The 14,757-nt window shown below is 43.0% G+C and overlaps 1 protein-coding gene across 3 annotated transcripts in view; it reads right to left on the bottom strand.

Annotated features, from left to right (window-relative positions):
- Positions 1–14,757, bottom strand: part of RFTN1 (raftlin, lipid raft linker 1) — a 172,620-nt gene that overhangs the window by 135,989 nt on the left and 21,874 nt on the right. For all 3 annotated transcript variants that reach the window (XM_038765466.1, XM_038765460.1, XM_038765453.1), the window contains exon 2: positions 13,762–13,914. In XM_038765466.1, coding sequence (XP_038621394.1) covers positions 13,762–13,906 — 145 coding nt within the window. In that variant the 5' untranslated portion in view covers positions 13,907–13,914. The remainder of the gene's footprint in view (positions 1–13,761; positions 13,915–14,757) is intronic.

The raw sequence follows: 14,757 nt of genomic DNA, 5'->3' as shown, positions 1-14,757 counted from the left end.
TATGGTATCCTCATGTGTCCAACAAAGCAGTGACTCCATTTTAATCCTCACAACTCCCTAGCAGATTACATGGATTCCGTTTTAGTAGGATTACTAAATTCTCTGATTTCTGACTGCAGGGCTAAGGGCTGACACTTAAGAATGGAGACAATGGATAATGGTTGGCTTGATTTACTAAACTACATATAATTCATCCTATTTTTGCAGAGATAATTTCACTTTTTCCTTGTGAATGTGTTACTTTTAAGAGTTCCTGATCCAAAATGTTGGAGATTTTTTCTTGCAAGCTCAGGTTTTCTTTTTTTTTCCTCTTTTGCATTGGGTTTACACTCAAGCTATAAAGGAAATGAATTCTATCCCCTGGAGCTCTCTGTTCTATACAATTAAGAAAAGCGATTTCTTAGTCAAAAGGCAGGCGTCTGCACCACGATTTCCCATTTTCTCTCAACAGGGAGACTGTCATCACTCAATATTAATTGATCTCACTTTTCATCCATAAAACTCTGGTTATACAAACTTTCAGACACAGGAGCAGCAACTATTACACTATTAAAGTAAATTATTAATGGATTCTCCATTAAAACACACTTATATTCTGAACAATGTCAGATGTATTCTACACCCATGTGGAAATTGTTTTATTGTTTTTTTAGTGGGACGGAAAAAACAAAGTTGCAAGTTCCTTTCCAATCTGTGATAAATTGACCAACAACGTGGGTTTGGAGTTTTCACCCCTGCCAGAGCAAGCATGATGTGACCTTCATACTTGGTTGCTAATTCTTGTATCCTGAGCAGCATCAGGATAATGCCAACTAATCAAGGCTTGGAAAAATGCAAAAAACTGGATTGCAGGGGACAATTCCACTGCAACCTGACACTGGGCATAAAACACAAATTGCTGAATAGACAGGAAATTTTTCTTGCCAGGGACAAGTTTGCAATTATTCTTTACAATCTAAGATGGAAGTGAATTACAGACTGTGAACCCGTTGCTGTGTAGAGATTGTCTCTGTTGCCGAATTGTACTTTATAAGTGCTCAGTACAGTGCTCTGTACACAGTAAGTGCTCAATAAATATGACTAAATGAATGAATACAGAAGGATTCAATTCAATTCAATCGTATTTATTGACCGCTTACTGCGTGCAGAGCACTGTACTAAGAGCTAAGGATGAGAAAGAAGAAAATTTACAATAAAGTAAAAACTAAAAATTAAGCAAAGAACAAGAGTAGGTGAGAGGAAAGAACAAAGGACCAGCAATGCAAAGTGCCAAGATGTACTTCCCAGAACATTCAGCACTTAGTACAGTGCCTGGCACAAAGTAAGCGCTTAACAAATGCCATTAAAAAAAAAAGTTAGACTGTGATGAAGGATTAGCCTATAGGTTAATTCTCAGAGGCAAGAGTGCTGTGTTCTAAAGACTTCAAGGTCCTTCCCACCTTTTCCCCGACCCCACCCCTTCCACCTCCACCCCCAGGGCATTTATGGCAAATACGAAGGATACGAAACAAAAAGACCCTTTTGTGGATGCAGTTGCTCCCTTGCTCAAACTGATTTGGCAAGAGCCCTCCGGGAAAATCAGAAGTTGAAAGTTTTGAAAACCTTGCGCTATGACATTCTGAGGATGGGAATGGTAAAAAGGAGGTATGTTTCCAGACACCCTTGTTCAAAACAGGGACTGAAATTGGAAAGCTCCAGAGGACTAGGGGGGAACAAATCAGAATTAAGTTACGAGACCATGGTGACTAGCTCCACTCCATCATCATCATCAATCGTATTTATTGAGCGCTTACTATGTGCAGAGCACTGTACTAAGCGCTTGGGAAGTACAAACTGGCAACATATAGAGACAGTCCCTACCCAACAGTGGGCTCACAGTCTAAAACGGGGAGACAGAGAACAAAACCAAACATACTAACAAAATAAAATAAATAGGATAGATATGTACAAGTAAAATAAATAGAGTAATAAATATGTACAACCATAACTCCAGTTATGGTTGTTTGACTCCAGTTCTGTTCCAGTCAAACAGCAGTTCAAATCCCAGGTGCAATGCCTGCCGTCATCTCTGGGCACCGGCAAACTTGGGAAGGGAGAGATTCTGGCCTTTCATTCATTCAATCGTATTTATTGAGTGCTTACTGTGTGCAGAGCACTGTACTAAGCACTTCTATGTCTATCCAAAAAGCAATCCAACAGTGGTGTCTATTGAGCGCTTACTGCATGCAGAGCACTGTACTAACCGCTTAATAATAATAATAATAATGGCATTTATTAAGCGCTTACTATGTGCAGAGCACTGTTCTAAGCACTGGGGAATTTACAAGGAGATCAGGTTGTCCCACATGGGGCTCACAGTCTTCATCCCCATTTTACAGATGAGGGAACTGAGGCCCAGAGAAGTGAAGTGACTTGCCCAAAGTCACACAGCTGACAAGTGGTGGAGCCGGGATTTGAACCCACGACCTCTGACTCCAAAGCCCGGGCTTTTCCCACTGAGCCACGCTGCTTCCCACTGAGCTTCCCACTGAGCTGCTTCCCACTGAGCCACCGCTTGGCAGAGTACAATACAATAGACATGGTAGACAACTGTTGCCCACAGAGGGTTTACAATCTAGAGTCTTAAAGTCAATTCTCTGGAGTTTTCCAGTCAGGACAGAGCTTCTGTGAGGAAGAGTTGTGAATGATTTCAAATACAGAAACAAACCAAAGGAAGCTAAATCCTCCCTCCCTGAAACTTGCTTCTGCCTGGTACAGCTGAATGCAGGTGTCTGCTCCAGGTGCTGTGTTGTGGTCCTGGAAGGCTCAGTTCCAACTGCGGGCAGGCAGTGACTCGAAACACAGAAGTCCCCATAGGTTCATTCATTCATTCATTCAATCGTATTTATTGAGCGCTTACTGTGTGCACAGCACTGTACTAAGCGCTTGGGAAGTACAAGTCGGCAACATATAGAGATGGTCCCTACCCAACAGCGGGCTCACAGTCTAGAAGGGGGAGACAGACAACAAAACATATTAACAAAATAAATAGAATATGTACAAATAGAGTAATAAATACGTACAAACATATATACATATATACAGGTGCTGTGGGGAGGGGAAGGAGGTAAGGCGGGGGGGATGGGGAGGGGAAGGAGGGGGAGAGGTAGGAGGGGGCTCAGTCTGGGAAGGCCTCCTGGAGGAGGTGAGCTCTCAGTAGGGCTTTGAAGGGAGGAAGAGAGCGAGCTTGGCGGATGTGGGGAGGGAGGGCATTCCAGGCCAGGGGGATGACGTAAGCCGGGGGTCGACGGTGGGACAGGCAAGAACGAGGCACAGTGAGGAGATTAGCGGCAGAGGAGCAGAGGGTATTGGTTAGGTACTTACTATGTGCCAAGCACTGTACTAAATGCTGGGGTAGATACAATCAAATCGGGTCGGATACAGTCCCTGTCCCACATGGGGTTCAAAGTCTCAATCCCCATTTTACGGATGAGGTAACTGAGGCACGGGGAAGTAAAGTGACTTGCCCAAGGTCACACAGCAGACAAGTGGCTGAGCTAGGATTAGAACCCATGACCTTCTAAGATAACAATGGTATTTGTGGGGACTGTAAACACCAGCAGGTTTACACGTGTTCCAGTGTCCAGGGGCCAACACACACACAGCACATGCGTGCCGACGGATGTGCTATGGCCTCTGGCACTAAGTGGATGCAGGAAGGCTGACTGAGCCCAGAGTGGCCCACAGGCCAAGTACTCGACAATTACTTTCCCCCACCTTCAAAGCCTTATTGAAGGGACATCTCCTCCAAGAGGCTCTCCCTGACTAAACCCTCCTTTCCTCTTCTCCCACTCCCTTCTGCATCATGCAGATTGGCTCCCTTTACTCATTCCCCCTCCAGGTCCCACAGCACTTATGTACATATGTGTAATTTTATTTATATTCATGCCTGTCTCCCCCTCTAGACTATAAGCCCACTGTGGGCGGGGAATGGGTCTGTTATATTGTTTTCTCCCAAGGACTTAGTACAGTGCTCTGCACATAGTGAGCACTCAATAAATAGGACCGACTGACAAGCTGTAGACCCTCAGGCAGAGAATCCTCAAGCAGACCAGAACATGCATAGTTCAGGGCCATATACCCTCCCTCCTACTTGCACTCCAGTAGCCATGATATTGATTGAGCATCAGCTAGGTGCAATGACTTGAATAAAGTGCATTGGAAAGTACCTCAGAACCATAAGACATGTTCTTGGCCCACAAGGTGCTCACACACTAGCAGACAAAAATAATTGCAATTAGTGCACTGATGCACAGTTGCGTAAATACGCAGTGATGTAATATTTTAGGTTCAAGCCCTGGCTAATCCCTTTATCTTCAAACTTTCCCCCTTGGTCCCGCAGGGAGCTGGGCATGTCTACTGGAAACAGTCTGGGCTTTGGAGTCAGAGGTCATGGGTTCAAATTCCAGCTCCGCCAATTGCCAGCTGTGTGACTTTGGGCAAGTCACTTAACTTCTCTGTGTCTCAGTTACCTCATCTGTAAAATGGGGATGAAGACTGTGAGCCCCCCATGGGACAACCTGATCACCTTGTAACCACCCCAGTGCTTAGAACAGTGCTTTGCACATAGTAAGCGCTTAATAAATGCCATCGTCAACATCATATATTTTGGATCTCCCCACCTTCAATTCCCCAACTGCCATCTCAGTTTTTTCACCACCTCAGTGCCTTAGTACTCACAGCCCCTGTAGTATTAATGTATGCATCTTATGAACTATTTCTTACTACTACCTGTAATTTATTTTAGTGTCTGCCTCCCTCACTAAATTGTAAGCTCCTTGAGAGCAGGCATCATGCCTATTAATTCCACCACCCCCTCCTAACTGCTTAATCCAGTGATCTGCACTCAGTAGGGGCTCAGTACATTTAAGAAACAGAAGTAATAATTAATGATTTATACCTCTATAGCATGCTTATAATTCAACTCGCTCTATGGCTGCAATGAGGGTTTCCCTTCTCTAGTCCCTTCAATTCAGCAGAGACATAAAAGGATTGATGTTTCTGGGATTTGACTGCCAATCTTGGGAAGCTGTTGTTTCTTTTCTTGTTTTTTTTAATATTGTATCATTTCATAGCAATATGTCTTTGATTTTTTAAAAAAATCAATTCCAGTGCCCAAGTACATTAGTGGGTGTCAATTCTAGACTGTGAGTCCATTGTTGGGTAGGGACCGTCTATATGTTGCCGATTTGTACTTCCCAAGCGCTTAGTACAGTGTTCTGTACATAGTAAGCACTCAATAAATACGATTGAATGAATGAATAAATGCTGTGAATGGACTGAAGCAAAGGCTGCTATAATCACAGTGCTATGCTTCTGTCTTGTCAACACACCTTGCTCCAACCAAATCATTTGGTTCCTTTACTAAGGGGCCAGCAAAATGCTGGGCAGCATTAGAAAAGTGGCCCAGCTTTGCCACTCTATCAAACTGGTACACATGCTTCTGGAAGATTGAATGTCATTCTAGATACCATATCTTAGCAAGATACGGTACCAAAGAGCTGGAGGAGTGGCAAAAAAGGACACCCACAGCTATGAAGAAGATAAGAAGCTTCCATAAAAGGATAACTTAAAAAAGATAAGGAGAATCTTAAATCTGGAAAGACAGAGACTGACCAGGAAGTTCCAAACAAAAGAAAGGAAACACTTCTTCACGAAGAGGTGGTGAGCATACAGACTTCATTCCCCAGGAATTTGGGCAGGCAGAAAAATATAAGTCAAGAGGGATTTGGATAAATTCACAGAGCAGAGGGTCACTTGGGTCCCTAGGAGGAAAACTGCCAATGGATTGGAAAAAGCTCGGGACATTGGATGGTTTGTTAGAGAGAAAATACTGGGGTGGACCATTGGTCTGACGCATGAGTGCCATCGCTTAAATCCCAGAGTGGAGGATGCAAGTCCCAGCAAACCTCACCTTCCTCCTCTTCCCTCCCTGAAGGCCAACCTGCAGCCTTGCCCCTAGGTCTAACTCTGGATTATCTGCAAGTCTACTTGACCTCCAGAAGAGTAGTTCAGTTCCTGGAAAAAAACTCATTAATTTGACCAGGATAGTTTGTGTACAACGAGGTATCTTATCAGGTAGCCTGTCCTGTGAACAAAGAACACCTAAGTCATGTCCAAATTACAAGCTGAGGAAATTTTACTTAAGACCCCAGAAATAACTATATTCAGTCAAAAGCCAAAACTGTGCAAGAATGTTAAGTGCCTTGGCATATGTAGTCCCATTTTAACAATGCAATCAAACATTAGGGAGAAATTCCTAAGCACACCCCTTTCTATGAATCTTTAGTTAATCCAGTCACTTATAAAAATGTTTCAAATTCTCGTGCAGTTAAAGAACGCCTTACGGTTTTTTGAAGCAGTATTTTTAATAATAGTAATTAGTAGAGAACATAAAACATTAGCATGTTTTGTGTTCTTTTTAAACTAAATTAGATAAAAAAATTATTACCTATGCCAAAGGGCTCATTTTATGAATCCCTGTAGTAGGATAATTTGGTTTTGCTTTGACAGATAATAGTGATCATTGAGGAATTTCATTTTACTGCAGGCAGCTCTAAGTTGCTGGAATTTACTGCTTTGGCAAAAGCAAACATCAATGAGTCTATCAGTAGACAAGTCTGAACATTTGTTTCCTGATTGTTTATTGGGATTTGTGGTAGCTGAGAAAATAGTGTGCATAATTTATGGAAGCCAAATTTATACCTCCTTTATGTTTTGACACAAAAACGAGAAAGCCATCTCTTGTTTTCCCTCCACGTCTGGGTGGACTTGGTAACAATAATGCTATTAGTGTTAGCAATAATCACAATACTACAAATACTCCACTTTGAATTTACACAGCACCTTCCTCCAAACAGCTCCAAGTGTTTCTCATATATTTCATCCATCTCCCCAGAGTCCCTGTGAAGTACAAAGGGGCCTATTTGTTGGCTGTGAGACTTCGTTTATGAAAACTGATTTCCTTCCTACTTGGTATCGTATGTATGATAGCAGGTCTGTTTTTAGCACACTACTCAGTTTTACCCTGCTGACTTCTTCGCCTCCTTCGCCCAAAAAACAAAGAGGGACACAAATTATTTACTGGAGAACTGATGGAAAACTAAAATACTGGTACCCAATATGCTTCTCTACTTACAAAATGTAGGCAGGAAATGAAATGACTTCACATTGGAAAAACCACTGCTTTGACCAAACCTGAAAATTAAATACACACCCATGCCAGGACAATACCTTTTTTGAAAAAGCTGCCACATACTCTCAGCACAATTTCATAATGAGTGAAAGGAAACAGAAGCTAAAAGTCAGTCACAAGCAACTGTTTAATCTAATACTGAAATGACTGGAAGAAACAGATGGCATTCACTGTAGCCAACAGGAAAAGGCAACTCACAGCAGCAGCAGAGAGATTTTCTACAGAAGGAAAACTTCACTACACCCCAAAATTATTTTGGGTGTTTATTCAGTAGGTGCATTCACACACCTCTGGGAAGTATGGTAGCCATATACTTTGATGAGTGAGACTTCTTTCCAGATCTCATCCTTCTGGTCACACAGACCAGGGTTTAGGGTCAAGGCTAAAGGAGAGCAATAATCTGCACAAAAGTGGTGTCCTGGGAACAGGGCCTTGTCCAAAATGTTTTATCAAAAAGACAAATACACCTGCAAACCTCAGCTGTGCTCTCATTCCCAGGGTCCCTAGTCACCCCTAGTTATGCCCAACAAGGTTGGCCTGTGGCTCCCAGTTTTCTCCAGCATATCAGACACCTGAAAGGTCCTAATATAAACATAACATATTAACAAACAAATGTTTTATGTTCCTGAAGGTCCTCCCTTCAAGGCCCTACTGAGAGCTCACCTCCTCCAGGAGGCCTTCCCAGACTGAGCCCCTTCCTTCCTCTCCCCCTCGTCCCCTTCTCCATCACCCTCATCTTACTTCCTTCCCTTCCCCACAGCACCTGTATATATGTATATATGTTTGTACATATTTATTACTCTATTTATTTATTTATCTTGTACATATCTATTCTATTTATTTTATTTTGTTAGTATGTTTGGTTTTGTTCTCTGTCTCCTCCTTCTAGACTGTGAGCCCACTGTTGGGTAGGGACTGTCTCTATATGTTGCCAACTTGTACTTCCCAAGCGCTTAGTACAGTGCTCTGCACACAGTAAGCGCTCAATAAATACGATTGATTGATTGATTTATTAACATACTGAATTGCAGCTTTAGGCAGAATTAAAAATTGCAGGCCATTCAGCCCTTCAGTTAGTAGAAGCCAAGAGGTGAGCAGGAGCCTGATATTCCCTTTGTTGGGACTGGCTTGTGGACAGGGGACATGTCTATCAACGCAAATCGTATTCTCCCAAGCGCTTAGTACCGTGCTCTGCACACAGAAGCCCTCAATAAATACAATTAACTAATGAGGCCTAACACTTGGAGTGATCTATCCTAAAGCACCTCTACCCACTCTGTTCAGGAGTTACTAATTCCACTGCAATGGACACTCTCCCAAGTGTCTCTTTCTGTGCTCTGCACACAGTAAGGAGTCAATAAATACCATTATTTGATTGATAAGCATTTCCTGGAAACAATTTAGGAAAAATACACTAGCTGAGTGTAGACCGTGAATGCAGCCTCCACGATCTGAACAGAATGGAAAAAATATATGCCTTGGGTAAAAACCCAGAGCATTTAGAAATGCTTGCCTCATTAGGACATGGAGTGAGTGATTTCTCAATAGTTTATCTTGTCAGGGAACAAAAGGACTGGATTCTGACAGGACCAATGACATCATTGCTGCCTACTTCCATCCCATCCTCCTCTCAACCATCTATTCTAAAGTCTGCATGAATAGCAAAACAACAAATGCTTGGTATTTATGCCATACTGTCCTTCCCTCAGGAGCTTGAGGTAGTTAATGAACAGTATCTAACAGCCCCCACCATTCCTGACAGAGAATGAGAGCAGGAGAGGAGTAATCAATCCTTATTTTCCTGTTCCTTATTCCTACTTGGATGTCCAGCTGTGCTCTGACCATCAGCCTCACACACAGCTCCAGCAGGAGAATGAAGGCAGAAATGAGCCTGGAGGAAGGTGAAAACAAGTGAAGAAATGGGGTGGGAAATGTAGGGAGGAGTTGAAGTTGTGTCACACAGAATTTCTCAGGATTTCTTTCACAGGAGGCCTGCCACAAAGCATCTTCCTAAGGTCTGCATAGCAGGAGAATAGAAGATGATTAATTGGATTCCCACAGGGCAGACTCAGATTTTTCACGGAATCCCAGGCACCCAACTATCCAAAAGCTCTTTACTTGAACGTGATGCGATCTCAGTATTTCTTCTGTAACACAAATATCTGGACCTTGTCGATGCATTTATAAACTTCTGAGCCACCGAAATCTAAAACTGCATTACTATGAGTGTTGACTAAGTTTGCCAGACGTGTTTAAAGAGAAAATGAGATTGTGGACAAGCTGAGTGTAAAAGATTAAAATATACCAGTTATTTTCACTGGGATACTTTTAAGGGTGCAGTCCGAAAGTCAAGATTAGTGTTTGAGATCACAGCCTCTCTCTCTAGGGATTGTAGTTACTCCAATGGACATCTTCGAGATTGCTTTTCTTCCCAGGCCTAGTCATTCAAAGTCAGAGTGTCAGCACAACTGAAGTCAAACCACGTTCTGCTCAGAAATCCAAGGGGAATTAACTAGGGAATTCCCTTCTCCTCCCAGTTAAATACAAGCCAGGTTTATCGACCTCCAGAGCATGAAGCAAAATATTATTTATTAATAATAATAATGGCATTTATTAAGCACTTACTATGTGCAAAACACTGTTCTAAGCACTGGAGAGGTTACAAGGTGACCAGGTTGTCCCATGGGGCACTCACAGTCTTAATCCCCATTTTACAGATGAGGTAACAGACAAGTTAAGTGACTTGCCTAAAGTTACACAGCTGACAATTGGCAGAGCCGGGATTTGAACTCATGACCTCTGACTCCAAAGCCCAGGCTCTTTCCACTGAGCCACACTGCTTCTCTGCTGGACATCCAAGTAGGAATAAGGAACAGGAAAATAAGGACTGATTACTCCTCTCCTGCCTCTATCAAGAATGGTGGGGGCTGTTAAGCACTGTTCATTAACAACCTCAAGCTCCTAAGAGAAGGACAGTATGGCATAAATACCAAGCATTTGTTGTTCTGCTATTCATGCAGACTTTAGTCGGCCTATATTGTATTTTTTAATTATACAGATAATTCAGGCCATAACAACTTTGGCCTGAAATATCAGGAGAATTGAAGATAAGGTGTATTTATTGGATTCACTTATCCTGACAATTTGCTGGTGTAGGTTTGGCCTTTATCTTTCAAGTTTAGTCTATAGGAAGAGGAAGAGTTGTAAAATATCTCACTTATCATTGTTTAAAAAATTATTAGGTGATTGGTCTGCTGCTTCCCTGACCATATATGTTACAAAGGGGGCATTTTTAGAAACCCCTCACTATTTACAGGGTAAATTATTCTTGTGTTAGATTTACCTCCAAACTTCTGCATCAAAAGTATTATCAGGTATTTATTTGTACATTCAGTTATACATTCAATCATATTTATTTGAGTGCTTACTGTGTGCAGAGCGCTGCATGGCTTAGTAGAAAGAGCACGGGCTTGCGAGTCAAAAGATGTGGGTTCTAGTCCCAGCTCCGCCACTTGTCTGCTGTGTAACCTTGGGTAAGACACTTCACTTCTCTGTGCCTCAGTGACCTCATAGGTAAAATGGGGATTAAGACTGTGAGCCCCACATGGGACAACCTGATTACCTTGTATCTACCCCTTGTATCTGTCGAGAAGCAGCGTGGCTAGTGGAAAGAGCACGGACTTGGGAGTCAGAGGTCGTGGGTTCTGATCCTGGCTCCGCCGCTTGTCAGCTGTGTGACTTTGGGCAAGTCACTTAGCTTCTCTGTGCCTCAGTTACCTCATCTGTAAAATGGGGATTAAGACTGTGAGCCCCAAGTGGGACAACCTGATTACCTTGTATTCCCCTCCAGCGCTTGGAACAGTGCTTGGCACAGAGTATGCACTTAACAAATACCATCATTATTATTATTATTACCTCAGCACTTAGAACAGTGTTTGGCACATAGTAAGCGCTTAACAAATACCATCATCATTACCCCAGTGCTTGGAACAGTGCTCAGCACACAGTAAGCGCTTAACAAATACCATCATTATCCCAGCGCTTAGAACAGTGCTCAGCACACAGTAAGCACTTAAATACCATTACTATTATTATTATTATTAAGCACTTGAGAGAGTACAATAGAATAATGAACAGACACATTCCCTGCCTACAACGAGCTCACAGTCTAGAGCGGGGGAGACAGGCATTAATATAAATTAATTAATTACAGATATGTACATAAGTGCTGTGGAGCTGGGAGTGGAGAAGAACAAAGGAAGTAAGTCAGGGTGATGCAGAAGGGAGGGGAAGAAGAGGAAAGGGGGGGCTTGGTCAGGGAAGGCCTCCGGGAGATGTGCCTTCAATAAGACTTTGAAGACAGGGGAGAGTAATTGCCAGATTTGAGGAAGGAGGGCATTCCAGGCCAGTGTCAAGATGCAGGTGAGGGGTCAGGCGAGATAGGCAAGATCGAGCCTAGGTTGTAGTAGGATATTAGCGAGGTGAGGTAGGAGGGGGCAAGGTGATGGGGTGCTTTAAAACCAATGGTGAGGAGCTTTTGTTTGATGTGGAGGTGGATGGGCAACCACTGGAGTTTTTTGAGTGGGGTGTTATATCGTGAATGTTTCTGGAGAAGAATGATCCGGGCAGCAGAGTGAAGTGTGGACTGGAATGGGGAGAGGCAGGAGGTTAGGAGGACAGCACGGAGGCTGATGCAGTAATCCAGGTGGGACAGGATGAATGATCATATGAACACGGTGGCAGTTTGGATGGAGAGGACAGAGCAGATTTTAGCGATGTTGCGAAGATGGGACTGACAGGATTTAGTTATGGACTGAATTTATGGGCTGAATGAGAGAGAGAAGTCAAAGATCATGCCAAGGTTATGGGTTTGTGAGAAGGAAGGATGGTGGTGCTGTCTACACTGATGGGAAAGTTGGAGAGGAATGGTAGGAGGGAGATGGTGAAAAATAGGGTTAAGGGAGGTTGTTTTTAGGATATAATCCCAAACACAGTCTAGCCCTAGGACTAAAACACTGAAGGAGACTGATGGCTGCAGCACTTTCTAGAGCTTGTGGTAATGCATTCATTTAAATCCGCTAATCCTTATTCTTAGAGACTCTTGGAAGAAACTAGGTAGACACACGCCCACGAAGAGTGCTTCCTCTTGGCTCCACCGCATCAAGCACTTAAAGCCCAAAACCTCAGGCTCCTTCCAGGCCCACAGCAGGAGCCAGGCCTCTGGGAAGGCCAAGAACAAGCAGATGCCCAAGTGGCCTGGTTCATGTCTGAGCAAACCAGCCATCATTATTAATAAAAGCTAATTATGATGACATTGAAGGGCTTACTATGTACCAAGCACTGTGCTAAGCGCTGGGGTAGATGAAACAGAAGATCAGACACAGTCTCTAACCCACTCATTCACAGCCTAAGAGGGAGCAAGGAGAAGCAGCATGGCTCAGTGGAAAGAGCACGGGCTTCGGACACAGTAAGCGCTTAACAAATACCATCATTACCCCAGCACTTAGAACAGTGCTTAGCACACAGTAAGCACTTAACAAATACCATTACTATTATCATTATTATTATCATTAAGCATTTGAGAGAGTACAGTAGAACAATGAACAGCCACATTCCCTGCCTACAACGAGCTCACAGTCTAGAGTGGGGGAGACAGGCATTAATATTAATTAATTAATTACAGATACGGAAATAAGTGTTGTGGAGCTGGGAGTGGAGAAAGACAAAGGAAGTAAGTCAGGGTGATGCAGAGGCGAGGGGAAGAAGAGGAACGGTGGGGCTTGGTCAGGGAAGGCCTCCTAGAGATATGCCTTCAATAAGACTTTGAAGACGGGGAAGAGTAATTGCCAGATTTGAGGAAGGAGGGCATTCCAGGCCAGTGTCAAGAGGTGGGTGAGGGGTCAGCGGCGAGATGGGCAAGATCGAGGGACAGTGAGAAGGTTAATATTAAAAGAGCAAAGTGTGCGGGCTGGGTTGTAGTAGGAGATTAGCGAGGTGAGGTAGGAGGGGGCAAGGTGATGGAGTGCTTTAAAGTCAATGGTGAGGAGTTTCTGTTTGAAGTGGAAGTGGATGGGATTCCGGCTCCGCCAACTGTCAGCTGTGTGAGTTTGGGCAAATCCCTTAACTTCTCTGGGCCTCAGTTACCTCATCTGTAAAATAGGGATTAAGACCGTGAGCCCCCCATGGGACACCCTGATCACCTTGTAACCTCCCCAGTGCTTAGAACAGTGCTTTGCACATCGTAAGTGCTTAACAGATACCATCATTATTATTATTATCCCTATTTTACACGAGGAGACGGAAGTAGAAATAAGTTAAGTAACTCACTCCAGGCCAAACAGCAGGCATGTGGAGGAGTCAGGACTAGAACCCAGGTCTCCCAACTTCCAAACCTGTACTCTCTGCATTAGACCACGCTGCACGTGTGCTTGCCAGCATGCCAAAAGATCCGGCCCACAAAGCAAGGTTATAAAGAGATTTCCAAGGCAAATCATTAGCAACACAAGGGAAAGCACAGAGACACTTACCATTGTTCAGAGTTGTAAACTCCAGGAAGCGGTACTCATAAGATACATCAATCTTGGTCTCTACCTGGGGTCTCTTCAGAGTCGAATAGATATTTCCAGGCCGTTTTTCATCACGCTTCTCGAACTTGTTCAGTCCACAACCCATTTCAGCAACTGCTGACGCAGAGAGGAAAAAAAACACAAGCAGGGAAAACCACATTAATATTTTTCCTGGGATTTTGTTTTTATACTTTAGAGAATCAAATCCTCTATGATTCTCAAGAAGAAAATGTAAATTCCCCTCCAGCCATCATGAAATTTACAGCATAATTTAATAAGTGATTCAGACACCAAATGGACTATATTCATCACGTGTGTCTGGCTCTCTTTCTGTTAGGATACAATTACCAGCTGTCCTATGATTTTACAGGAAGCACAAAGCATACCTGCTTTATACCCTTCTCTGGGCGTGAAAAATAATATGCTTTTGAGGACCGTTGTTCCACTATAATTTGTGTACCTGATGAAATGGGATGTAAAAACGTAATATGATGCATTCTAGTGCCAGCACACCTCAAAAAAAACCAACAGCTCTGTTCATGGCCCCACTGGTTGCTGTTGCAGTCTTCAAATCCTAAAGTCCTTTCTCACTCTTAAGAGCAAGTATTAGATCAGTATGCAGAGAATATTTTTTTAAAAAAGCCCTACCTGCTGGACCTTTTATAAAGTTTTAGCTACAGGTCCTCTTTTTTCAGATTACGCCACAGGAAATAATAGTACTCTTCCACTGTGCTCGTATAGCCATTTCAGAGCAAAATGAAAACTGGCTGAACATAAATGCCAGAGCAAATAAATTGAAAATAGAAATCAACATGAGTTAGAAAGGAGACTTGTAGTCTAAAAATGGAAAAACATTAAAATAATGTGCAGCTTTGGGGTGCTGGGTTTACAATCTTTTGGGATTTGAAAACAATGAGATTTCTCTTAATTTAGGCAGATTCATATAACTGAATTACT

The sequence above is a fragment of the Tachyglossus aculeatus genome, chromosome 2 (genome assembly GCF_015852505.1).
Source record: "Tachyglossus aculeatus isolate mTacAcu1 chromosome 2, mTacAcu1.pri, whole genome shotgun sequence".
Classification (NCBI taxonomy): Eukaryota; Metazoa; Chordata; class Mammalia; order Monotremata; family Tachyglossidae; genus Tachyglossus; species Tachyglossus aculeatus.
Note: the sequence above shows the minus strand (reverse complement) of the source record. Positions and strands in the feature narration are given on the sequence as shown.